The 27,701-nt window shown below is 42.1% G+C and overlaps 2 protein-coding genes across 2 annotated transcripts in view; both read right to left on the minus strand.

Annotated features, from left to right (window-relative positions):
• Nucleotides 58–4,416, minus strand: TBR1 (T-box, brain 1). The gene is made up of 6 exons (XM_021399623.1): nucleotides 3,648–4,416; nucleotides 3,213–3,367; nucleotides 2,842–2,963; nucleotides 2,465–2,623; nucleotides 1,889–1,950; nucleotides 58–974 (listed from the first exon to the last, which is right to left on the minus strand). The coding sequence occupies exons 1-6, from the start codon at nucleotides 4,337–4,339 to the stop codon at nucleotides 131–133; spliced, it is 2,034 nt and encodes a 677-aa protein (XP_021255298.1). The 5' UTR covers nucleotides 4,340–4,416; the 3' UTR covers nucleotides 58–130.
• The window catches only part of PSMD14 (proteasome 26S subunit, non-ATPase 14), a 46,623-nt gene continuing 26,783 nt past the window's right edge, over nucleotides 7,862–27,701 (minus strand). The window contains exons 8-12 of the mRNA XM_021399090.1: nucleotides 17,157–17,264; nucleotides 13,938–14,012; nucleotides 11,605–11,730; nucleotides 10,385–10,447; nucleotides 7,862–8,293 (exon numbers count right to left, since the gene is read on the minus strand). Coding sequence (XP_021254765.1) covers nucleotides 8,195–8,293; nucleotides 10,385–10,447; nucleotides 11,605–11,730; nucleotides 13,938–14,012; nucleotides 17,157–17,264 — 471 coding nt within the window. The 3' untranslated portion in view covers nucleotides 7,862–8,194. The remainder of the gene's footprint in view (nucleotides 8,294–10,384; nucleotides 10,448–11,604; nucleotides 11,731–13,937; nucleotides 14,013–17,156; nucleotides 17,265–27,701) is intronic.

Consider the following 27,701-nt stretch of genomic DNA (forward strand, 5'->3'; position numbering starts at 1 on the left):
CGGCGGCGGCTCTGCCTCCCTCCCTGCCGGGCCGGGCCGGGCCGGGGAGGACGGGGCAGCTGGGGGCGGGGGTCAGTGCGCTAACCGCGGAGAGGTTCTTGTGCAAAACGGCGGCGGGGCCGGGCCGGGCCTAGCTGTGCGAATAGAAGCCGTAGTAGCCGATGTCCTTGGCGCAGGTCTTATCGCAGTCCCGCTGGGTGAGAACCTCGCTCTTGAGGGGCGAGGAGCTCTCGGACACCGGGGTGTCCGAGGGGGAGATCCGCCTCCTTTTGGCCTGCTCGTAAATCCCAGAATCGGTGGAATCGATGGACTTAATGGACGACGGCGTCTCGATCCAGCTAGAGTCGGACAAATCTTTGGGCTTGGAGTCCTCGGCGCCCGGCAGCGGGGAGCGCTCGGGAGCCAGGCTCTCCGCCTCCTCCCCCAGGTAGGGGTTGCCGGCCGCCATGCGCGCCGCCGCCGCGCTGTTGGGCCAGCAGGAGAGCACGGAGCCCGACTTGCTGCAGTACTGCGGGGGGCTGCGGGCCCCCCAGCCCGACGGGTCGGCGTAGTAGCCCAGCGGCCGCCCCGCGCAGCCGGCCGCCTGCAGAGGCAGCGCCTTGACGCCGGCCGCCGCGTAGGAGAGCAGCGTGGCCGCGTTGCCGGCGAAGTCGGTGGCCGTGTCGTAGGCGGAGGCGGCGAAGTCGAGGCGGTTGTTGGCGGGGGCGACGAACCAGCGCTGCGGCGAGGGGGCCCCCGGGTCCTCGGCTTGCTGTGGGGAGAGCAGCCCGTTGGTGTGGGGCACGCTGCGGTCGGCGCCGGGTCCCGGGCCGGCTCCTGCCCCGGGGTGGAAGCGGGACTTGGCGTAGTTACTCACGAACTGGTCCTGGAGGAAGGAGCCGGCCATGGCGTAGCGGGCCCCGGGCACGATCTGCGAGCGGGGCGAGTCGTTGGGGGAAGGCGTCAGCCGGTCCATGTCGCAGCCCGTGTAGATCCTGCGGGAGAGAAGGGGACAGAGCTGGGTGCCAGCCACCGCGGCCCGGGCGCGGACGGGCGCCTCACGGGCCCCACGCCCTCAGCGGGAGCTGCCGCGCTCCCCTCGGCCCCGCTCTGAGCAGGGATCCCCGAGCGCTGGGCTCCGCGTCCGAGCCCCGAGGGCTGCTGTGCCGCACACCCGCCGCTCCCGCCACGAACGCAACAGGCGGCACGGCCCGGCACGGCCACTGCGGCGAGCAGCGCGGGCAGCCGACGGGATTGTGGCGGCTGCTTAACACTTATTACTGAGAGTCACAGACGAACCATCAACATTTTACGGAGTTTAAATTAAGCTAATCTTTAAACACCTACTGTAGGAAACGCAGAACCAGACGCATCCCTGCGTGGCCTATATATAATTCTCCCATGCTGGGCTGCAATTTGCGATTATAAAAACTTTAATGGATGAATAACTACTATCTGTATTTAATTCAGGCTAAAACTGTGCTTTAATTAACCCTCCACGCCTCCTGGAATTTCTTATCCAAAATAAACTTGGCCCTTAAACAAATCCAACGTGCGAGACAACATCGAGCTTCCCCCTCCCCCCGGCTCCTTTGCAGCGACGCCCCGTCGAGTTTTTCCCTACAAAAAAGGGGAAGGCCCTCCGGGCCGAAGGCCGCCAGGCCTCTGGGAAAGCCCCGCACGGTGATCCCAGAGTAGCGCGGGGCGAGGGGACTCTCCCCTGGGCAGCGGGGATGGCGGAGCTCGCGGGTACCGAAACGGACGGGCGCGCCCGGCGCTCAGCCGCACGAGGCAGACGCGGCCGCCACACCCGCACCCTCCCCGCAGCGCGCACCTGGAGCCGCGGGCCGCCCTCCCGCCCCCGCCCGCTGCCCCCGAGGCCGCTCCGAGGCGCGGCGCGGCCACTTACGTGTCGTAGTTGTCCCGGAAGCCTTTAGCGAAGGGATTGTGGTCGATTTTCAGCTGCGTGATCTGGGGAAGGGGAGCAGAGCGCGGAGTGAGAGCGGGAACGTCCGCCCCGCTGCCGCCCGCGGGCGTTCTGACCCGACCGAGCCGCACTCCGGCGGCCAGAGCGCCGCTAAGGCGCGGAGATAACGCGGCGACGCGCCCGCAGAGATCGCAAATGGAATTTTAAGATTTACTTCGTTCTAAGAATTACGATTAATATCCCATTTGACCTCGTGTTTTCAGAAATATCGTTACTTGATCTGCGTCCCGTAATAAACCCAGGCGCGGGCAGAGCTGCGAGCTCCCGCCGCGTTGAACACACGGGAGCCGGAGGCCGCGCGGTCAGGGCACCGCGACCGGGGACGCCGCCGCGGAGCGCTCATCGCGGCCGCGCTAACGGAGCCCCGCGGAGCTGCTGCGAGCGGGGCACGGGAGAACGCCGCGCTCGGCCCCGGGGGCTCGGGGGGCTCCGGGAGAAGGCAAAGCGGAGGGCGCGGAGCGGGGGAGAAGCGGCCGTGCCCTGCGGGGAGCGCCTTACATCGGTGTTCTGGTAGGCGGTGACCGCGATGAACTGCGTCTCGGGGAAGGTGAAGGTCTGCACCCTGCCCGGCTGGTTGGTGTCCTCCGTGCCGTCCTCGTTCACCTCTACCACGTGCAGGCGGGGCTGGTACTTGTGCAGGGACTGCAGGACCACCATCTGTCGGGCACAGGGGCGGGAGTGGGGGGAAGCGGGGATCAGAGCGGGAAGGACAGGGCCGGGAAGGACCCACAGCCGCCCGCCCGGAGCGCGTCTGCCCCGGCAGCCGGCTGCGGTCACGTAAAATCGTGATTAAATTACGTATATGCACGTCCGATCGGGGAGTGCGGGGTTCTGCCCGAGGCAACAAAAATAAGCGGAGCCGTTCCCCCACTGACCTGCCCGTTGTTGTTCGATGCTCCTTTATTGTTGGTAAGTTTGAGCTTCCCGAAGGAGATCTCCTGGCGCATCCAGTGCGCTCCCGTGTTGGGGGAGTCGGGGTGCATGTACACGCGGTTCCCTGGGCAGAACGACAGAGCGGCATCGCGGCTCGCACCGGGCCCGCACAGCGCGGAGCCCCCGCGCGGGCAGCGCCGATCCCCGCGGCACCGCTCGCACCGCGCTTCCCATCGCCCGCCGCTTTCTCCTCCACCCTCTCCTTTCTCAAAGCATCACTGGCCCTTCCTCGTGCGAACCAGCGCACAAAGGCTTTAATTAATCGTTCTCACCTACATATGTGTCGGGAAAAGTGTTAATTGGAGAAACTTGCCTTGTACATTGGTGTCCGCCTTGCCGCAAGGAACCCATTTGCCTCCCTGAAATCTCCAGTGGTTGGGATCCGCCAAAATTACATCCACAAAAATATTGTAGTGAGCCGTGGGGTCGAGACCAGAAATATTAAAACTTAGGAAAGGGAACATGCGCCTATAAAAAAAAAAAAGGGAAAAAAAAGCAAAAAAAAAAAAAGAAGAAGGAAAAAAGAAAGCAAGCGGCAACGCGCGCCCGCGGAGGAGCCGTCCCGCTGTGCCGTCCTCGCAGCTCTCGGCAGCGAGCGGGGAATAAAATCCCGGTGCCGGTCCGTGCCCGGGGCTCAGCGCTGTGCGTGGGGAAGGGCGCGGGGCTGCCCGGGTCCCGGCGGCTCCCCCGGGGCGGTGGCGGCGGGCGGCTCCCGCGGCGGCTCCGCGCGGCGGCGGCGGCGGCTTACCTGCCCTGCTTGGTGATGATCATCTCCGTCTGGTGCCGGTGGAATTTCAGCCAGAGCGGCCTGTTGCACAGGTAGACCTGCGCCTTGCCCGGCACCAGCCCCGGCTGGGCGGAGGAGAACTGGTAGAACGGGGCGCCCTGGTAGGAATGGCCGTACTGTTGGGGGTAGGGGTAGCCCGGTGCCGGGTAGCCCTGCGGCGAGGAGTTGGACAGGAGGCTGTTATAGGCGCCGTTGGTGATGACGGGGTGGTGAGCCATGTAGCGGCTGGGGCTGGCGATGGAGAAGGCCGGGTGAGCGGGTCCGTGCTGGCCGGGGTAGGGGAACATGGCACTGGGCGCGGAGGCAGCAGACTGGGGCTGGCTGGACTGAGAGAGCAGATAGCGATCTGCGGCAGATCCATCGAAACTGTGACGAAGCTCGGAGACCCCGTCCAAGACGGGAGAGAGTTTATTTCTCTGGACGTCCCCTGGTGTGTCCTTGGAGTCGGGAAAATTGTCTGTATCTGACTGATTCGTCATCCCCCTGGTAATTTTTTTCAAAGGTGAACTTCTCTCCAGGTTGTCAGTGGTCGAGATAATGGGATGATCATGCAAGGCAAGCTCGGATCCGCCTGCGTGTGGGTAACTGCTGCTCACATTGAGAAATTTCTTGGAGAGCATGATAGAGGGAGAAAGACAATGCTCCAGCTGCATCGCTCTGCACCGCAGCAATAACCCTTCCGTCCCTGGAGCTGAGGGCTGCTCGCTACCAGAAGCGAGACATCCTGGGACCCTCGGTAGGCAGAAAGCACTTCATCCACCAAATGCTTCCCAAACGTTTGATTTACTTTTTTTTTTCTTTTTTTTTTTTTTTTTCTTCCCTGGGAGAAGAGATTGGCCAATTGACACTATGCAGCAATCAGGAAAGACTCACTTTTGATCTCGCTGCTTGTGGAGAGGATGAAACGGCTCCTGCCATTGGTTAACCGCTGACAGTAATTTAATTAGATAGACATTAATTAGGATAATCACCTGGCTCCCGGTCGCGACGATCATGGCAAATTGAAGGAGATGATTTTATTGTGAGATACAAGGAAGGCGAAGGGGGAAGGGAAGAGCGTGTTTGCTGTGAGAGCTCGTTATTCTGTGACCTTTCCCGCATTTATTTTATTTTTCGACCGCGACTGGAACGCAGCCCCACGGCCCCGCGCTGCCCCAACGCCGCGTGCCCGCGCCCTGCGTGCAGGGGCGGCCGCCGGGCCCCGGGGCTCGGCCCCAAGTTGGGGAGTAGCGAGAACCGCGCAGCCCGGCTGCCCCGAGGCGTCCGCCGCGTGTTCTCGGGTTCCGTGGGAAATAAATACCGGGGCGCTGTAATGCCGAGGATTATCAGCAAAACAGCGTGGAAGGCGTCTAGCCATCCGCTCCTGCTCCCGGGGCTCGTGCCGCTCGCTGCTGTTTCCCCTCAGCGACTCGGTTCCGCACACAGCACTGCGAGGGCAGGGAGAGCTTCGCTAGCGCGTTGCCACCGGGGCTCGGCGCCTCGCGGCAGCGCACGGCCTCCTCCCGCCGGGCCGCCGCGCGGAGTCGCCCGGGCCCTCGGGGCGGAGAGGCGGGGTCGGCCCGGGGAAGGCCGCGGAGGAGCCGCTGGGGCCCGCGGTGCGGCCGCTGCCCTCCCTGGGCGATCTGAAGAGCTTTTAAAAGCCCCGCTCGCGTCCATATTATTATTATTGCCCCGGAGGGGAGCACTCTTGGTTAATTTTTCTTACTGTTTTCCCCTTAGCGCCTTGGACCTCAGGGATGCCACCGATCACCTCTCTTCCCAATTGACACCAGCTTCCAATTCCACTCCCGGCTAACGCAGCCAGGGCCACACCACTGCCAGAAGCACACCGGCTGCAACTTCACACACGCACTCAGCCCGGAGTGCGCCGGTAGCACTGTGACCCATTACGGGGCAGGTTCAGACTCCCACCTCTCGCAGCCGTTTGGGAGTTGCTCAGCAATTAGTTATTCCCAGTGGTTGGTGTTTCAGAGAAGCTATTCTGCACACTCTGCGTGGAATTTATTCTAACGAAATCATGTATGAAGCAATAAGCAGGTGTTTGCTCAGTCTGGTGGTATGGCATAGGCAACTTTCTGTACTGCGCCTTCCCCATTTGGTGCTTTATCGCTCTCAGCCCTAATTCTGCCCCTGACCCGTTTCACCCACGTGCCCGCTTTTGCATTTCTCTGCTCAACCCCAGTGCAAAGTGCCTATGGATACATAGGCAGGAGCTGTGTTGAAACACAGCTCGACCCCAGGAAATGCAGCTTTGAATTGTGTCGCTACCCCCATACACATGCAGAGCTGCAATGAATTCAGTGGTGTACTGCCAATCACATGGAAGTGTTAATGTATGCCAAAAATCCTCAGTGCACAACTCCTAAACTGGTATAATGGGGAGACGATGCAATGGCAGGTGGTGCTCCAGAACCGTCACAGACAGGAGGAGAGGTTCACTGATACAGGTGACGAGGGGTCAGGCTGCTAATGAAGGGCTGCGGCTGCAGGCTCTGAAGGCAGCTGCTCGCAGACCTCTTCCTCTGGGCTGCGGACAGGAGGCTGCCTTTCAGGTTACCGCACGCACACATGCACTCTTCCAAATCCTCTGTGTAGCTCCTAAAGCACTGGATAAAAATGAGGAAAGATGCCCCGAAAAACAGCTTTTCGATTATTCATGAAACATCTCAGTAAATGGAAAATCGTGCTTGCAAGTGAAACTGGGGACTGGATGGAAAGAAGGGTACTGCAGCACAAGCTCGTGCTGCAGGGGATCTGCATCTCCATGACTCTCTTCAGCCACCCTCTGTAAGACGTACATTTGTCAAAATAAATTTAGAATGTGCACAACTTGCAGGTTTGGCTGCCTGCTTGCCCTGGCCTTACACGCATGTTACATAGAGCACCGCAGGAGCTCCCCCCATTCTGCAGCACCACGTTACCCCGACCCCCAGTAGCCGTGTCCCTCCCAGTGCAGCGGGGGGCACACGTGGGACAAGGGCATAGCCCACATAAGCCTTCCCCAGCGGATGGCCAGAGAGCACTTCCACTGATCTTCACTGCAGGCAAATGTGGCTTGCTGTCTCCATGTTCTGCTGCCTACTGTGGGGGCAGAGGGAAGGCCATAAGGAGGGCAGCTGCAAAAATCTACATGTTTCCCTCTGAAGTAAATGCATGCTAAATATACTTGGAGAGAGAGCTACTTGAAAATAGTTAAAGGCCTAAATAAGAAATTCCAAACAACAGAAGAACGTTTGAATGGTAATGAAAAAATAAATAGAAAATTCTTGGGCACCACGTGGGAAATAAGACATAATTTTAGGGTCTATTTGTTTATCATGTAAATAGTCAAAAACAAACTGAAAAAAAATCCTTTAAAAGAAAAAAAAGAGATGCATCTAGGAGTTTTAAAATACTCACCTGCCACAACTGCTACAGTTTTTAAAAAATTCCAGCAGTTAAAAAATTGCGAATGAGTGACACACAAAGAGAACACTTCCACCAGACAAAAGGCTCAAAGCAGCCTAATCACCTCCAACACTTAAAATTCAACCAACCCCCCAGCCCCAGCCCCTGCCCAAACCCAGAGTCACTCCCTAAGCCTGGTGTTTGGCTTTGTCTGCCTTAAACCAAGCAGCCAACCCACCTGCCCTGCGGGAATCGTTTCCCTCTCCAGTCCGTGAAAAGGGTTTCAAATGTCATATTCCAGTTGGGACTCTTCCCTTGTATTTATACATATGGGCATCTCACGTAGCTCCTCTTTCACAGGAAGGAAGAGGTTCCTACAACCTTAGAGCAGCCTCTGCCACTTTAGCGTTCATTCTCAGAATACTGCTATTTATGACACCACTGGTGAGCGTTGTGTGAATCAGTTATCAGCATAACTGAATGCATTTTCTTAAGGTCAGTTGTCTTCTGTGGATATTGCAGTTTGAATACTATTGAAAGGGAGCTGTTATCATAATTTTCAGCATTTTGGTTTTTGTGTAGCCTTGGAATTCAGTGCGAATACCTTTTTTTTTTTCAATCTCAAAAAGAATATTTGGCAATCAATGGGATCCAAATTTCATTAGAGAATTTTTTGCTGTCCTAGCAACTACTATCTCAGTAGTGCTACAGTGGGTAGAAATGCATTTCACCAGCACTTTTCCTACATTAATTCCCCCCACTCTTTCACAAAGAAGGTCTTCCAAAACTTAAGACAGGCTTGTAAATGTATTTTTATTGTGTTGCAACAATCAAAATATATATGTACTACTGATTTTTTCCCCCCAAATATTAAATGAAAATTTAATACACTTTTGCCCACATTGTGTTCTTGAATTGCTTTGGAATCTGTAAAGACCCTGATGTAAGGAAACCGAAGCAACTGCACAATTAGAGACTGGAGGGTGTTAGAGAGCTGCACTTAGACTGCAAATGAAGTCAGATGTCTCTGTTTAACCAAATATAGCCCCAACAGCCTCTGTTTGTGAGTATTAGAAACAATAAACAAATATACACAGAAAGCATCACAAACAGGAAATGGGTTATTTAAATACAACTGTATCCAACATAGCAGCTAAACACTGGACAATGTTTGAAGTCATCAGCACATCCACATGCTCTTCTAAATGACGTTTGGGGTCCTGAAACACAAAGGATGCCATAAGAGAAATGAGTAAAATGTGTCTGTGAACGCTTTCAACTACTTCATTTCTGTGTAAAACCACTGCAAGTTAAGAGGCCGGTGATGCTCCAAACTGTTCCTTTCTAACCAGACCTATCATATGGAAATTCTGAAATTGCTCAGTCCATACCATCACTCAGAGAAACTGAGGCTAGGTTTAGAAGCTGCATTCCTATACAGCCTCTGAAGAGTAAGCATGACAGCTGCGAGTTTTAAGGACAAAACACAACATGTGGAATTCACCTTCTCAGTTCTGGTACCCTGCAATTTGTTTTCGGATATTCGTGCAAAAGCGCAGCCTAATCCTGTAAAGTCTTTGAGTGTCAGTATAGACTGTGAGAAAATTAGCATACAAATAGCCATAAAACATAAACAGAAATGCACAACGAGGTGTTCAAAGTTATGAAAAATGCAACGCTAAACCTGAGCAGCATTCTCAAGATACACATCCTTCCACACTATTGCTCAATTGAGTGGGCACTTGTGGGCATTCGCATAGAATAATTCGATTATTCTGGGGTTAAAAATTTGACCACATTCATAAACTTTTTCAGAAATGAGATTAAGTAATTAATCTGAAAGTGCTGCAACATTATCAGGCACATTTTCAAAACTTAAACTTCATTGCAGCATTGTCACCTTCTTGTGCATAAAGAAAATATGGAAGGCAATCATATGCGGGAATTTTAACTAGTACTTAAAAGGAATTGTTGTCAAAATCTAATGAACCCATTTCAGTTTACATAAATGTGAACTAGAAAATCAGTGTGAAGAATGCCATAAAATGTAAGATATCTTTCTTAAATAATTCAAAGATCATGTAGATCTCCAGTACTCTCTGCTCCTACAAATTATGCATCCAAGTAAGATGACATACCTATTGTGAGCAGCTGTCTGTTTACAAAATTTTCTATATAAGTTGCAGAGAAATAAAACCACATGGAAATTACTTAGTAATTTTATCAGGAAAAATAATGGCTTTTCTTTATAAAGAACTCTATCAAAACAGATTTTTTTTCCCCTTATATGTGTAGTGATTTAAAAGATGAGCGAATCTCAAATCACGTTTGAGATGACATCAAAGCTCTTAAAATACAACCCTTGTTACATGTTTTAATATATACATTTACGTATGTAGGTGAGCATAAACTCTATTGTTCTGAATGCTACAGAAATACATGAGTGACTGAACAATTGTGTAGATGTGTTATGACATAGCTGCTAGAAGCTGACACATAAGAGCAATCCAGAATCCTTTAAAATCTTCTGCTATTAGCAATATAATAAATACAGGTTCTTCAAGGGTATACTGTGCACTTATAAAGCTATTTCTTGTTTCCATTGCCTTTCTTGAATTTTGAACACAATCTCTTACCAACTTGTTTTGCTCATTTCTCCTCTTTTTCCGAAGTACATTTCCTTGACTTTTAAGTTAAAATCATATTTGTAAGTATTTTTCTGCGAAGTCCTCTACATCATGACATTGTAAAGTGATAGAACAATTTGAATAGATGTTTTCAGTTTCAGTTACGGATCTAAACTGTTTCACTTCAATGGCGATACAGAGCAATGCAGCTTACTTGCATACGTGCGTATTGGAGCTCTGCATTGACAGCGTGCTTATGAACAAGGATGGGGTGAGCTGGCTCTTTAGCCACAATAAGGTATAAACTACACTCTCATCTTTTTTCAATATTGCTGTTCTTTAAAAGCCTTCGTGGTTTTGACCTCTCTGACAGTACAACAGATAAGGATATCTTTGTGCATCTCCTTGGAAAGGAGAATGGAAAGGAAAAACTACCAAATCTCAACAGCGCTCCTCAGCATCTAATACAAATATATACAGAACGTGACTTGCAGATATTCTAAAGATTACCTAAGGCCAAAAGCCTTGTTCCCTACACAACAATCTTCAGCAAAAATAAATTCATTACTTGGAGAGCTGAGAATATCTTGCATGTAGAAATAAAATCACCTACGCACATGTAAGAAAATTAATATTTAGAATGAAGGAAGCGTATCATTCCACCTCTAATTCATCGCACCTCACCTGCTTGCCAACATTTTTTATTGCCAGCTGTTCAGGTGTCATCTTATCCTCTTCTTCAACAGCCTGTGAACGAAACACAGAAAAGGTCAGTGTTTCAGATTTCATTTACTTTTTCCCCAAGCCACAAGATTCTCAAATATACTTCTCTTTCACAAAAAAAAAAAAAAAAAAATCAAACGGCAACACATTTTAGAAAGTCAAAAAGAAAGGTACTTCAGCTTTTCAGCAGACATAGGTTTAATTACCAAGTGTTAGCGCAAAAGATCAAGGCAAATACTCATGAATAGTTTTATTGTCAGATAAGCAAAATGTATTCACAAATCTTTTTAAGCAAAAATGCTAAGTGAGGAGTATTGATAGTTTAAGATAAAAGACAGTTAAACTAGTACAGCAAAAAGGAAAAAGAATGTTGCCTACATTGTTTCAACTACTAGAGGTTCGATCACAAGTATATTTTATAGTGCTTAAAGTCACCGATACATTTTTATCATATTCTGTTGCCTTCAAACACAGCATCTGTTTTATGAAAATCCACTAACTTACCTATGAGTGTAATACTGAATTTTACTTTTAAGGGCTTCTTACATGATTTCAGAAAAAAATAGCACTCATCGATAATGACTGACAAGCGTACTACTTCTGGAATGGTTGTTGATATCTAATATTTAGAAAAGAAGCCTAAAGGCCAGAATTAAAGCAGTACAGATAACTGATTCTTCTTTCATAGAACCCCAATAACAATTTCTTTCTCTAAAAAGAACATGAAATTAGGCTCTAGAACGAGTTCTAAATATTTACTATCTGCGTATCTACTGTAATGATACCAATAAACAACCTTTCTTTCGCTATTCTGAAGTCTGGCCAATTAGATCTTAGCTGAAGGAATGAAGAGCACAATTTTATTTTGAACTGCAGGAATCTGAGATTCTTTTCACCAAGTACAAAATTAACATAATTACTCACATTCCAAAGGGAAACACATAATTAAACATTTTGCTTAGCTGGGGCAAAAACTTGGTGACAACGCCTGAAGATGTATCATAGCATTTTAATAATCACCAAGGTCCAAAGAATTCCTCCAACAATTTCTTTGTTCTTATAGGCTAATCTTTTACAATTCATTTTGAATAAGGCTTACGATAATCACCTTCTCGCTTCTGAAATCAAGCAATAAATTTCTTTATAAACATTACAATTACATAATTATGGGAAATTGATACCTTGTTATAATTCTTAGCTAATTCTAACATCTCCTTCACAACAGTTTCATTGAGTTTGCAGTGTTCACTGTAGTCCTGAAGTGTCAAACCTTCCATCCAGCTCTTCTTATGCAAATTTAGCAACATCTGCAAAATAAAACCTGTTTAGAGCATGCATCATAAACTACATTCAAATACTATGGCAATGTCTAATTTACAGTACACTAAGAGTGTAATAAAAAGTATTGATCTTGCAATGTCTAAGGAAATACAATAATCAAATATTCCACTAAAGCAGACAATAGATTTCCGATACCTTTTCAAAGACCAAAAATTTTTGAAGCCTAAAAATGAAAATGAAGTGCAGAAACCAGGGTCACATCTACACTGACAGGAACGCTGCTTTTGTAATTTAGTGGTTTTGCTGGAGGCTGAGTACACACAAGTGCATTGCTGAAGAAGTAGCAGGAAAGTGAATATTTTACCAGCCACGTAAAGAACACTTGAAGCTTCTGGCCTGTGTCAAATTTGAAAAAAATATTTTAATGCTTTGACTAAATGTATGAGGTATTCATTTAGGCTTAACTGATTATCCTGAACCGTATACAAGCAGCTGCTACAGTTGTGAAGAAAAGAACTTCAAAAGCAACCAAAGCATGACTTTTGTTTGTCCTCCTACAAAGTAAAGAGCCTTAAAAAAATGACAAAATGAAGCAGATTTTTGATGGCGATAAAAGCAGGGACTATTAGAAATATCTGAAATGTGCCTGGCTCTCTGATAACATTCTGACATCCGTGAAAAAGTGAAGAAAGAGCTACAAAGGCAATTTCCTGATTTTCATCCGTAAGGAAAGCCTATTTTTCAGTTCTGCACACTCAATGACTGTAGGGAGGATTACTTCAGCAAACAGTTTCAGCTTGCCTTTAATTTGCAAGCATTCATTACAGAGGTCTTTAAGAATCCACAAACCCTGCAGCTGCCATTACCTGAAGGAAAGAAAGAAGCTATTTCATCCAATGTACTCCTTCCGAAGAAACCTGGCTTTTGAACATATGAACCAAACTGAAAGTGTCATAATTCTTATTAGCAAGATCTTAGTTACTGACAGAAGGAGTTGTGGGCAAACTGCATATGGATAGTTTAGCGAGGCTATCTGGATTTTAAAGTATGGCTTTGTGTGATGGGCTCCTCATCTAATAGATGAAGCATGTACTTTTCTTTCTACAGATGGAAGTAACAGATCACCAGCACCATGAGGGTGTTTTAACATCCAAACCTGCCTTAGGAGACCGAGGTAGAAATAACTCGCTGCCTCACAGACTAAAGTTTCCGTAACTCAGTCACGATTGTTCTCCTACTTGCAATGTAGAAGAATACATACACGCGTAGACCATTAAACCAAAGACACACTAAGAACTTCAGATAAGAAGTTGTATTTTAATGGAAACAGTGGCCTCTGGATGCTCTATAGGCATTTCCCAAGACAGCTAGTGCATTTGAATCAGTAACTCTCCTGTGTAATAGTGCAGTCTTGCAAGTATATTCTCTTTTTATTACTTCTAGCTCTCTAAAAGTAGAAAATAAGACAACTATTCCGACTGTTGCATCATGAAATCCAACTATTCATGGCAACACAGCCATAAACATGTAGTCGTAACTGAGCCCTAGAACCTGGTTTTTCAAGAATTAACTTATGTAGATGATAAATAAGACTTTTTCCTGTTTGTTCTCCTGGCTGAGACTGTTAAGCTAGAGGATTTTATTTGTGATTGGGGAATTTTGATACAAAAGTAAAAGACAACATTTTTTCTCAGTTACTGAATAATACTTTTTCTGTAAACATGTGAAGAAAAGCAGGACATCGCTGCCTTCCAGATACTCAGTGGTGTCTTCAGGAGATCTATTCACGCCAACTGGAAGCACCTTCTGTTGAAGTGATTACAGCCAATAAAAACCTGAGACTCCTTGGTCATACAATTTTATTTTAGAAAATACAGTCTTCCAGCTTCTGGAATTCCAGCCTGAAAATACTAAAGCAGCTAGTATGTCTTGCAGCCTACACCAATGGTAAATCAACTTTGCACAAACCTGTTAAGCGTGGAGAACAGCATGAGGACTTTCCATAAAACATGGACACAAATGTTATAAAAATCCTTACACTAATATTAGAATGTGTTTTTGGAAGGTTTCATTGACATTAGTACATATCTAAGTGCTTTCTAAAAGAAAAGCCATGAACTGCAGAAGAGTTGAAACAACTCCTGAAAGAATCAGCAATTAAAATTAGAATTCACAAATTCTGTGTAGTTTGTGCAGTGTTCTTTGTTCTTTGAATAAAAGCTAAAATAATTACCTTCTGTTCTAGTTCATTCTTCCTGTAGTTGATAGTGATGGAATAGTAATGTCTGTTTAGTCCATGAATTAGTGCCTGTAAAGTTCAGGGAAAAGTTTGCATAAAAATTACCCACCACTGAAATGAAGACTTATTAGAAGAGTTCATTAAAACACAGCCATCTTCAAACATCACTTCCAGTAAATGTACCCATTCCTACTTCTCTCTTTCAAAGTCCATTAACTGATAGTTATACTTCCTCTATTTAAAACTGGACTTATTCTGTGCAGTAACACCCATCCATCATAAGAAAAAGCGATAACTGCCGGCAAATATTTGAGAGATATATATGCACAGATCTTTCCTTCAGATCTTACCTCACTCAATAAATTTAGGTATCATTTCTACTAAAACACATCTCTTTCTGTTACAAACAAAATAATGCTGACTACGCGCATCACATTCATCCTAGATACTAAACCTCATTTTTTTAATTTTAAATACAAAAATACCCTGTCTCATTATAATTACACTCTCGCCAAACTTGTCTTTAAACTTTATAATCGGAGTGACTGAGATGAGGCGATATACCATCTTCTATTTTGTTCATGTGGATTACATTTTTTTTTAATTTGTGACTTAAGAGTGATTTGGATTAGTATTTGGTGCAGCAGGGTTTTAAAAAATGCTGTGATAAATCCTCAGCAAAACTATAATTTTCTATTTTCAATTAAAACTTTACATACAAAGCACAGATTTAGAAAACAGATAAATCACAAATATTTCTTATGTTTCAATTGTTCCACCTATCTATGTTTAAATATATTCTTTAGAGCAATCCAGAATGAATGTGCATTTGCATCTTATGCAACTTAATATTTCAGCATTCCAAAATTATCTGGATGAAAGCTGAAAATGTTCTCAGACACGCATTTTTAACACATTTCTTTTGCAAACACACGTAGACTTAAAAAAAATAACTGATCACATTTACAAGAATTAATAGTTCAGGATAACCACTACTCGTATTACTGATTAGAATTAGAATTATTAAGTACAGATTTTATCATCAATAAAGTACTTTATGGCAGAAGTTAGCAATAAATAGTTTCCACCGCCATTTCCTTAATCCAAATTGCTGCATACGTGTTTGTTTTGTTTTAAAAACAGTTGTAGATATTGTGGGAGTTTTGCAAATCTCCTACAATACATAAGATTTGACAAATGCCTTATTTTCTCCAGCTTTCCTTCCATTCTCCCAAACCATTCCTTTATAGAATGGGCAAAGGTAAAAGGTGAACAACTGTTCTACTTTAATCCTGAGCAGAAGTTGTGATTTGGCAAATGCAACAGCTTAAACTGAAGCCAATAAAATAAACACTCGCTTTACATTCTAAAGTGAACTCTGCTCTTCGTGCATTGTTTCAAATGGGAACCACCATTCCTACAAGCCTTACAAATTGGATGCACAGACAGAGAACAAGTAAAAAAGCTTGTCACAAAAGAAAATAGGGGAAAAAAAAACAACAACAAAAAAGGATGAAGCCAAGCCATGTAGTGTACTTATTTCTAACTTTTTAAGGAATATCTTAAAATCGCTGCTAGAGAAAGACATAGAAATTGTGGCACAGCTGAAATCAATGTTGTTTGCTGTTGAGCTCAACCAGCTCAGAATTTTATAAATGACCTTAGAATAAAAGCAAGACTAAACTGAGTCCTTGCGGGGAAAAAAAGGGGCTGTGCATTAAGAACAAACTATGGCTTTTAGCTCAGCGGTGACATTGCAACAGCTCACTGCCAACTTGCAAAAAAAAATAACAAAACATACTCTAACAATGGAAACCCAAAACTCCCATGGCCTAAATATGCCATAGTGTAGTGACAGTGATCTTAAAATAATGAAGCTTAACAATACTTCTGGGGTTTACAAGGGAAGTCATTACACATGATCCGGAAAAGCCCAGTTAGGATATTAACCTGAAAGAAGCAAGCATGGGCTTGTCCATACCCAATCAAGGTATCAACTGGTTATTTCATACTTATTATTGTTCACTATTACTGCCAATTCAAAAATCAAAAGTAAAACACAACAATCTTGTTTAATTATCTGGTTTCATTTATTTTAATAATAGAGGCTTGCAAAGCATAATAAAAATCAGTCGATCTTTTGAAAGCTAAGAGCGTGGTGATCTAGTCTCCCAAAGGTCATTTCTCGCAGCAGAAGTTTAGCCCCTCTGTCAGTTCTATCATGACTATCACGTCATTTTTCTAAGATGCTTATCTAGAAGATATTGCTTTTATTAAATAAAGGACCAAAAGAGAAGGAATCTAGAAACATGGCTGCAAGTACACATGCCTTTCAGAACGCACAGTATGGGGAAAAAGTTTTCTGAAGAGAAAAAGCCAAAAGACATTGAGGCAGAAGAATGACACAGGAAAAAAAAGCATTAAATTACTCTAGGGAATACGTGCTTCAGATGAGAAGCTATATCTTGAAACATTGGTTTGCTTCATTCAAGATCAACATTTTTGTCTTACTAGTGAAACTGTTACCTTTAGAATTCAAACTCTGAATGCTGAGTTTCACAAACGGTTACAAAGAAATATGACAACATTCTCAAAGGAAATGTTATAGCTGAAACAACCAATCAAACGACTTATTGATCTACTGAATCTCCTATTCCACCTTTTTTTTTTTCCCAGCAAATTACTGTATTGTACCACAATCAGAGATGAATTTTTTAAGACACAATGCAAGGTTAAATCTAGATCGCATGTTACACAACAATGTGCACATGCATGCAGCAGGAAGGCAATATTATTACTGAAAATAATTTTTTCCATAATTTGTTCCAGAATAATTTAAGAAAGCTGAGACAGGTTAATAAGGAAGTTTTAAATTAAATTACAATACTGAATATGGTTAATATCTACCTATCTCATGTCACATGGTACGGTATCAACTGTTACTTTTAGAAGTTTGTATTTCAACAAATCTATGCTTTAACCTTTGCAGTAAATAATTATACAGGAATTCACACTTTTCTAGCTAATCTAGGGCTCAGTTTTGAACTCTTCGTATATATAACTCCATTGATGATTCACATCACTTTTAAAGGCATGCAGAAAAATGCTATAAAGAGAACAATAAACAACTTGGAGCTTACTGTTTTTAGGCACCTTCCCCCCAAACTGCTGAAAAGGTCCTGCAATTTACAGGATTATCAACACTGGTTTTACCTGGATAGAAGGCTTGTTTAAGTGACCCAGATTTGAAGTTGTTTGTCTTGGTTCATGTCCCAAGACCATCATATTAGCATTGATCAATCTGAAGGCATCAATAACAACCTGTAAAAACAAGATGTCAAGTCAATTCTTTTTAGAAAATGCAACTAATAGTGCCAAGCAACAGTGGACAAGGCACAATCAACTCTCATCTGTTTTTGGCCTTTTTCCAGAAAATCATTTAATTATAATATTAATAAAAAAGGGCCTCCTGCTGGCTATGCTATCCGCACACTACACTACCTTGTATTGTAAGGTGACACCAATTACTATCTTTTCCACGGAGCTGCAAGTTTTATACACATTATATAATCAGATAATGAATTTTTATGTACGTTTACTCTTAATCTTCAAAGGTATGCATATGTTTGTCACCTAAATCTTATCCAGTCATAGTGAATGACAGAGAGAGACTAAAACTGAAAGTGAGCACAAGCTAAGGGACCAAGTCTAAAGCCCAGTCCTGTCACATCAATTATACTACCACAATACTTGAAATGACAAGAAAATTATAGCTAGCAAGGAACTTGCCCCATGTATTCCCTTCTAGTCAGATGCTTTTTGCTTCTTGTGACTACGAAAGGGTCTATAAACTGTCTGATGGATTAAAAAGTCCTTGTCAGTGTCATGCTCAGGAGTAAAAAATAGAGTATATGAAAACCAAGGTCATTCATGATTTAAAGGTACACAGTAGGTATTATTTAGTGCCATATCTTTGCAAATAAAGTAAATTTACCACTGATTTTTATTTTGTCCGGTGCTGAATTTGTCTATGAAAATATTTGGAGATCGTATTTCATGGCCCATAGAATAAAATCCAATTACCTATCCAACATCTACACCAGATAGGATGGAGCTGAGGACATATCAACAATACACACACAAAGTCACTCTCACCATGCACTTGCCATTACAAGCTAACCATTCTCGTCCAGGCCCTGGTCTTCTAATTGGGCCTGAGGACATATGCAGCACCACGCAGCCACATAAATAGCTCTTGCCAGTCTTTGCAGGCATCTTTTCTGCCTAGCATCGAAGAGTTATTCCAGTCCTCCAAGCTAAATAGTTTTAATCTCAGCTGCTTTCACTGCAATCATTTTTATTCTCTCCCATACTATGGGCTGGTCAACAACAGATACATTTATAGGACTGGTCTGATATTTTGAGAAATTAGGAGCTGAACTAAATCTTTTGTGATGAACCAACAAGAAATCAACCACTGTCTCCTATCGAAAGTCTGCAGAGAGGTGACATTGGGTTTCCCCCACTGTCCTAATACTTTCCTCTTGATTAACACAAATAGTAACAAAATACATACAAAGTTTGTTAGGATTATAATTATTAAGGTAATTAATGTTTATATAAAATTACTAAGAAAGTATTTATCACAAAATATTTATCAAATTGTAAACTTAAAAAGCCTATGAACTCATTACCACTCACTACCACTACAGCCTACTGGGTGGCCTCTCAGCTGCCTTGCCAAACCTATCTGCATATATCGAGGATTAAAATACCCTATAGAAAGTGTATGAAATAATTTTATATTAAAAATATTAGGTTGTGACCCAATTAATGTGAGTTAGCAGTGATAATCCATTTCTGAACAATAATCAAGCCAAATTACACTTAATATGCAGCAAATGCAAGCCATATTATATTAATAATACAAAATTATTTTTAAAAACACTTAACTCTCAATAGCTTATATATATCTCATTGACATAAAATAAATGTATTTTTCCTCTTATTACTATCAGATTTTTCAAGTATCTTAGAATTCTCATGACAAGCTATTTTATTTACATTCTGTGTTCCATTTTAAACAGATGCTCCAATTTATGAACACCTGGAAATGCCCAACCATAACAAACATGCAGTATAAATTAAAAAGTCAAGCGAAGGAAAAAAAAATCCACACTGCAGGCCTCCTGAGACAAGCTAGATAACAGGGAAAAAAAATCAAGCAAGTAACTCACTCTGTGGAGCAAGAAAGGCTAGCAGAGCAGCACAGTGCCACGCCATGCAGGCCTCATGGCCTCTCCAGACAGAGCGACCAGCGCCGCCTCAGCCAGGCAGCATAACAAAGCCGTGTGAAGAACTGAAATCACAAACTCCACACTTTGGACAGGGATAAAATCATAATTCTTGTAATCTAGAAGGGCAGAGCAATGCGCACGGATGATATTTCCCATCTCAGCTGCACTATGACGACCAATGGTAACTAAATACTTTAACTACACTAAGATTAAAGGAATTTGGTGCTATCACTATAGCAACCATCTTAAAGAAACTAACATGCTCAACAACCTGGAGGCTAAATTTAGACCTAATACGCAATAAAAGCATAAACACAACAACAAATCCTATATATTGTCTTCTACAAAATGTAATTGCTTTCTTCAAGGCCAGAACAAATCAGTTCCTCCTTTAAAGGATTACATAAAATAAATAGACTCATTAATGTCCAGTGTACTAATGAGCAATGGGTGAACTAGGTGTTAATTACGCCACAGTAAGAATAGAGAAAAGAACCCCGGTGGGCAAGCTCTTGGACGTGCGTGGAGCTGAAGTCAACTTGCTATGTTTGTGTATTTTGAAGTACAGCGTGATGCAGTCAGGTGACGGCAACGTGGTCACTGGGTATTTTGCAATGGAAACTTTAGAGATAGTATTATCAAATAAGGAACCTCTAAGATTTAATTAAAAGCAGCACAAACCCCCAGTTTGCTACTCAGAATTTCACGAAGAAGTCAGTATGTCTCATCCAAAATTTTTAAGCTGTCACTGCACTTCAATTATCTAATGCATCTTGCAATGTGTTAGCAAAAACCACAGTTTTCAATCTTCATGCTAAATTCTCTTTCTGTAAAGACATAAAAAGTTAAAGAAAAGTCTGTGGCATTGGGATATTTTCCAGAAATAAGGTAAGATGTTTTTCAAATGCAATTCCACAGCGCAGCTCTTCCACCACTCTGACCATTTAATTTCTCCAAGTACAAGTGTCTTCAGACTTTTCAGAGGTCATTTCAACAGCAGACAGCTTATAACAAAACCATTAGCAGTTTGGCTAGCTTAAGGAAACCTCTTACTTTCCTTTTTTGTTTATTATCACTGCATGAATCTGCAGCATATGAGAGTTTATAATTTCTCGGGCTTGTTAAATTCATGTTAAAGGTCTGTTTTCTTGTTGAATAAATTTTGTTCATATAATGCTGCCTATTTCATATACTGAGTCTTTAATAGCACCTTTGGTCTATGCGCAACTCACAGATCAAAACAGAGGACTAAAATAGGGGTTGATGATGCTATTTACATGTGTGATTCCTGCTGTCTTCTTGTTAGTAGCTTTAATATAATAGAAGACCTTGTCTGTTTTGTAATTAACACATCTTTACTGGAGAGATATTTGGAAGTGATTGCTGTGAATATACTGGTTAGTAAAATAAACACAATCACACACCACTTTCTGTTATCAGACAAATTTGTGAATTGTACACATTATACTCCAGATCAACAAACTGTGATATAACAGCCAAGTAGAAGACACATTTATATAACCCTTTATTTTTCTGAAAATATGTATTCAATCTGACCTTGCAAATATAATTAGCTTGTGGGATGTGTGGATTTCAGTACCATGGATGCTTTACTAATTGCAGCTCTTGGAAATAGATACTAAATATTTGGAAGCTGCCAATACAAAATAAAAACTGCATCTTTTTGTACATCTGTCTTAGCTTCAAAAAAGCATAATAATCTGGAAAACAATAACTATACAGCATTTTTCAAGCATTTCCCCGGGGTCACGAAGCACAACAGAGACTGCATAATGGACTTCCAGAAACAAAATTTATAATTATCCTCAGTGTACTTTATAAATTTGAGGACAGCTATAATTAGTATGATTCATGGCTACTCACAAGTGCTGGATTCCTCAACTGGTAACTAGATAAAAATCTGGCCTTTTCTAATCTGTGCATAGTTATTAAAAATAATGTCATGATTAAAAATTTAGAATGTTCAGCAGCCAGATTTGTTTTAGCTTCTTCCGACAACGTGCTCCAGGTGGATTACCACTTTTTCTAAAGCAGTCTTCAAAACTTTGCCTCTGTTTGAAAAAATTCGAGAGAAATTTGAGAGTAGTTTACAGTCATGATTCTATTAAATTCCTCCAATACCAAATCTACAAATCAGATTTAAAGAAACACATAGGTCCAGGTCTACCATATTTTAATGACGAAGTTCTGTAAGAAGTAAGCCGGTCTTTCTTATTTTAATTACAATTTTTTTCTAGCATCAATATTTTTTCCACTGAAGATTCTATCACATATGGTGACTATCTTTAAAAATGTATTGTATCCTTTAAACTCAAATAGCAATGCATTGTTTATGCCATATGTTTGTGAACAAATATGCCAGTGCTTAAAGAAAACTCTGCAAAAGATATAATGTGGTTCTGCCAGGTGTGGAAAAAGAAGTAATGTCCCATCTAAAATATCTTTTATCACCTGCAACTGACCTGTTATCGACTGCTTAGTTTGCTTCTAGATTCTTTAAAAATGAAATGGAACATGTGACCTGAGAAGTGCAGCTATGGTTTATGACCATTTCGTTATTTATGCTGCCATGCACTGTTAGACAACTACAAGTGAAGAACATCTTCTGTCCCCTGTAAGCCCACAACATAAAAAATTAAAAGAAATCTTACTTTTTATGCCATTTCCAATGAAAAGCACTAAGAACTGAAACTGACTCATGCCAAATGCATACCACTGAATTGCTGTGATTGTGAGTTTGAAGTTTGCAACATGGAAATTATTTATAAAATGTCAATTTTAGCTCTGGAAAATATATTCCTAGGAGTATGTGCATTTTACTTCTCTATCCTTAGAGAATTGCTTATTTGTGGTCAAATCTGCTGTACAACTTCAACATCCATACTGGGAGGGGAGAGAACTACAGTATAATACATTTATCTTGACAAGTGAGGGCATGCATCCATAACTCACAAGCAGCAAAGCCACAAGTTTTAAAGCTATATGCCTTAATGAAGATAAATGGACTATTCTACATCCACTATGGCAAAAGGAAATTAAACATTTAATACTTTCCAACAAAAAGTCGTCTTGAAACTTTTTTTTGTTTTAGGGAAGGGCATGAACTGAAGTAACCTGTGTAAATGGTTTCATAGGTAAGTATACATTGCTAATTTAAACACAGCAAATCCAGAGGATGTTGTTTAAAAATTTTTGGAACACTAGCACTGATATTAACAGTTTTGGCATCGCACTAAAAAAATTTGGGACTTAAAATATGCAAAACATGTTATTCTGAATACATGCAATTATAATAAAAATGTTGGCTTTCATACAAAACTGTAGCAAATGCATGGTAGAGTGGCGGTGATAAAGCAGTTCAATGCAAATGTAGTTTATGCCTATGTTCAGAAAAATCATATCCTCAACTGAAATGCAGACGCATGAACACCAAGTGGCATACTCTGTAGTGCAGATGCAATTCATCTCCTACAAATCTGATTCTTCAGGAAAAAAAAGCATCAGTCTTTATTGAATCAACAGTAATCAACACCAACACAAATGTTACTTTCTTCCTTATTCTCCAAATCAGGCTGCTATCGAAAATCTAGATCTAAGTTGGTTCTTGCCTGAATCCAAGCCAGATGTTTCAGCCCCAATAGGCAGTCTCTGCTATACCAAATGCACTGTCGTGGCAATGTTAAGAAATGTCGCAGTTCAACTAATCAGTTCAACAGTCATTTGGTGGTGACCTAGCTGTTAGTTACATGAAACTCGTAATCCCACTCTTGCCAAATATGATTGCTCTCCACACACCGCAGGCTACTATGGCAGCTGACTCTGTCACATCCTGTTGACACTGGCACTCCTGTTGACCAGCTTTAGTGACACAAGCAAATGGAGAAGTACACAGGCACAAAGATGCAACATTGCCATAAAGGTTTATTCTAAGAAAGAATGAAAGACTTTGGCAACTAAAAGGCTAAAATCACACTACAAAAACATATTATTGTGTTCCTGTAATTATTTATGACAATAACCCCAACAATGCAAATTGTGTTAATGACAAAGTATCGAAGCTTCATCTCCTCCATTGCTATTTCTCAGCTGTTGTGGTTTTCTCCCCTTTAATTTCAAAATCTACAAATTACTAACAATCAATCATAGAATCACAGAATCTTTACAGTTGGAAGGGACCTCTGAAGGCCATCTAGTCCATCTCCCCTGCAATGAACAGGAACACCACAGCTACTGCCCAGGGCCTTATCCAGCCTCGCCTTTAAAGTCTCCAGGGACGAGGCATCAACCACATCACTGGGCAACCTGTTCCACTGCCTCAGCGTCTTCACTGTCCAGTAATGTACCAATACTCAAAGTATTTATACAAGTACTCAAGTTTTTATACACACTGTATGAGTACTTAATTGCTGTACAAAATGTACAGAATGATATAATCTCCGTCTCTAAACAGTTTCAAACAAAACTACGCTTTGTAAAGTTCCCTTCTGTATTTTACAATTTTTCCTTTATACCAAAAAATAACGTTAGCAAGTTCAAAAAAACATTTGTATCGCAAGTCAGTAGTGGACAATACAGTCCATTTAGTGTTTCGTTTAGTTTTTTACTAATTCTTTAAAACTGTATTCTTGTGACTTGATTTTGCCCGTTTCTGGGGAAGATTTTTTAAGAAAACAATTATTAAGATAATGCATGAACTGGGGAGGGGAAGTTGTGCATGTAAAAAAAAATCTCGATAGATGGCTCCTATCTACTTCTGAAAGTTCTCATAAATGTAATCCTTAGCAGGCTATTTTCAATTTCATATTTTACATATTACACTAGTCTCTCCACACATCTCATCTTAAGGATTGCTTTTTTCTCTCTTAAAAGTAGCCACTACCTCCTAACAGACAAGGGAACAGGAGAGGTATGAAGAGAAAAAAAACAGTACTCTAATGAAAGAATGGAGGTCTGAAAGTGTGCAAATTTTTAGAAGACTAGTGTAAGTCTTATGTTCAGCCAAAGAAAATCTTTGAGGATAGATGGCAATTCCAGCACCCAGAAGAGTCATTGTTAGTTCTCTGCCTCCTTTTGGTTTCATTCCTTTACACTAACAAGTTATACAATCAAACAAAATCACACTTCTTATGTTAATTATTGAACAAAAAAAACCTGCCTATTAAGCTGAAGAGTTAAAAACTGAAAGCAAGTATTGCCAAAACCATATCACTCTCATATATAACAAATTACACACCGGTTGACACCTAGATCTAGAGTTAACACATGTACCAATGAGAGGGGAAATGAAGAGGAAGAAGAGTACTGGAGTCGGTCATTCAGTAATGAACTCTGACCGTATATGAGTTTTGTGGTGATATTTTAATCTCTTATCCCACGCCTGAATAAATTTTGTCCATTTCAAAAATGGACACTGCAAGAATAGTATAGCATTAGAACAGATATCCCAGGAATCTGTTGCATCTCAAGATTTGAGTGGACCAAACCTTAGAGTGATTTGGTCTGAACTCCATGCAGAGCCTGTGTTGTGCACAAAGCTGGACTAGTTCTCCTGAGATTACTTCCCACCTGAACGACTTCTGTTACCTGGCTAGCCAAATATTAATGTTTTTTTTTTCCTCCTCGTGTCCTCTGAATGAGATTTGGGTAATAATAAAATACCACAGCAAAAACCTCTTCTATGAAAGTTACAGGATATGGTCTGAGCACGGGATTAAGATGCACAGCATGTTTGTCTGCCAGGAGGTGACAAACATGCAAAGTACAATTTATAAAAAATTATCACAAAGACAAGTCTTCTTCAGAAAACAACAGATTTTCCTACCAGTGTTTCTGACAGTGCCTTGCTAGGAAAGATTACAGTGCAACAGACATGAAATTTTGCTGTAAGAACAAGAGGTTTGTTATGGACTATACTCACCGCCATAAATGGCAAAACTTCTCAGATCTACAAAATGGACTTCAGATCATTTTGATATTTTGCAAAATTTTGTCAGCAATTATTAATTGACAGAAACTAACGAACTGCCTCTCAGGAAAGCACACCATTTTAAACGGTGACTTTTTCTAAAGATTTCTAACACCGTTAAATAAGTAAAATAAACAAGGCTTAAAGCTTTAAAGAGTTTTAAAAAGAAAACATCACCTTTTTTCTTAACATAAATGAGTATTAAGGTATAGTTAATGCTTGTGGAGTGAAAGACGTGACTACATGAAACTTACCGTAATGTAGTATTTTCCTTAAGAGGTGAGGAACAGCTGCTAACTTAAGGTCCAAAAAAATTTTTTTTTAACATTTGGCAAAGGTATATTATTCTCTGCACAGAGATTTCAAAATGTATGTTGGAAAGAAATATAAAGCGTCAATATTTAACTTTATCCCAGAACTTCAATTAAATTACTTCTGTGAAATATTCTAAATATGTATTACGGCTCCCATTTCACAGACTGAAAAGCTGGAAGGGTGGTTAAAAAACGAAGTTTTGTAATCAGTACAAGATCAAGCAACAGCTAGCTAGATCGCATACTGACCATATTTTACCATGCTTGACTTCATGTGCAGAATGAAAAAAAATGCCAAAACAAAGCTTCTTCTCTCTGGTTTCTGGCAACATTGACCTCCATTAAAATTCACTGATCTGCCATGAGTTTGTTTTACAGTCAGAAGGAACATTATCAGCCTTAATATTGAAATATATGGTACATAGTCATGGAAGAGCACACTGTGTGTTTAAAAGAATATATGTAAAGTAAGATCAGTATTTAGAGCTCTGTCTTTCATACGTCCTACTATATTTATGTAAAAATACTCCACTCCTAAAATGGTCACAGCAGTCAGCATTTAACCCACAGGCCTATATGAGCATTTTTTTAATGTGAATTTCATATTTTGTTCAAGGCCATTAAGATGACATCATGCATCTTTTTTTTTTTAACTGGTGAGAATTTTACATCTTCTTGTCTTTGAATTGCAGTCACCAACGCCAGTCCCAACAGATCTTTGGAATCAGAAGACGTGTGGCCAGATGAGGACAGCTAACAAGATAACAAGCTGTAGCTTTCCACCAGTGACAGGGCAAACCACTTTTTAATGCTTTGGACAGACAAGACGGACCTGAAGCTCCTCACCAGAATTCATTTCAACTTCCTGACGTGTGAAAATAACCTCTGCCCTGGTTCCTTCCTTCCCAGCACCAGCTGCCTCACCGGCTGCAGGCCGCAGCCATTTATCTGGGCACGGACTGCTCTCCGGCAGGTTTAAAATCAGCTACTGTGTTATTTTGGACTTTGTTTTTAAATACTTCTAATCTCAGTCAAAACACACCATATTAAAATCTTCTATGCCACATGTTCACTGCAATTTTTGCCAGATAGTTATGTTGGTAAAAGGTATAATGAATAATGATCTTGGACTCACATAGCTACACACATCCTCAAAAGCCCCCCACTGTAGTGGCTACTACAGCAAGAAAATTACCTCCGCCAGCATTTCTTCTTCCGCTGGCACTGGGGAAACACAGGCCCTGAGATAGGCACAGCTCAAATTGCCCAACATACGAAAATGTACCACACAGCATACTAAGGCAGCCACGCACATGAAGTAGTCAAACCTGACCTACGAAACCTCCCCAAGTCTAATAAATCTGTTCTTACAACTCATCTAAAACCAAATACATTCTAATCTAAGTGAACTTGTCAACCAAAAACATAAAAATCATACAGACTCAATAGCCCAGTCTCACATCCCACAATCTAGGGATTAATTAGAAGACATAGTAGACATAATTTGGGGGACTCTAATTCTAAGATTTAGGGATGCACTTGCCAGAAACATGACAGATGTAATTTATTATTTTTTTTCCTTAAGATGTGAAACCTGAGAATGTAATTTTCTCTGACTGTAGCAGCTAGACTTGTATTGAAAACAAACATTGCAAGACTTCCAGTGATCTTAAGTACTGGCAGCAGTGCCATACAAAAAGCTGTAATTGAGAAATGTTTAGATGGACAAAAATTCAAAACAAAAATACCAAAGCTTTTTTCATGAGCAGAACAAAGACCTTCATTTAAGATGGCATCTGTGTCAAACAACAGTGGCAAAAAAAAAAAAAAAAGCAACATGAAGGAAAAAAAAATGCACTCAGTGAGCAAATGTGGTATAACAGTAGCGTGACTTACTGGGAGGCTTTTCCCCTCAATGGATTTAACAGCTAGTTAGCTCTACATTATCAGTATGCACCCCCAAATTATATTTTGACAAAATGGAAATAATGTTTCAACATTTGCATTGGAAAGAGAAAATTAAAGCAACCATAAGCAAACATAAAGAAAACGTTCTAGGAAAAGGTCAGCACTAATTAAGTAGCGTAATGCAACACTACTTTCCCCGAAAACTATTAAAATATATCAATTACACAATTTAGAAGGAAGCAGAATTGAGATG

Source organism: Numida meleagris, chromosome 5 (genome assembly GCF_002078875.1).
Source record: "Numida meleagris isolate 19003 breed g44 Domestic line chromosome 5, NumMel1.0, whole genome shotgun sequence".
NCBI lineage: Eukaryota > Metazoa > Chordata > Aves > Galliformes > Numididae > Numida > Numida meleagris.

Excerpts from the sequence above, each read along its gene's own strand:
- TBR1 (XM_021399623.1), bottom strand. The coding sequence starts at position 4,339 with ATGCAGCTGGAGCATTGTCTTTCTCCCTCTATCATGCTCTCCAAGAAA. Across the intron at positions 2,624-2,841 it reads CATCGAACAACAACGGGCAG|ATGGTGGTCCTGCAGTCCCT; the intron begins GTCAGTGGGGGA and ends TGTGCCCGACAG. Across the intron at positions 975-1,888 it reads TTCCGGGACAACTACGACAC|GATCTACACGGGCTGCGACA; the intron begins GTAAGTGGCCGC and ends TCTCTCCCGCAG.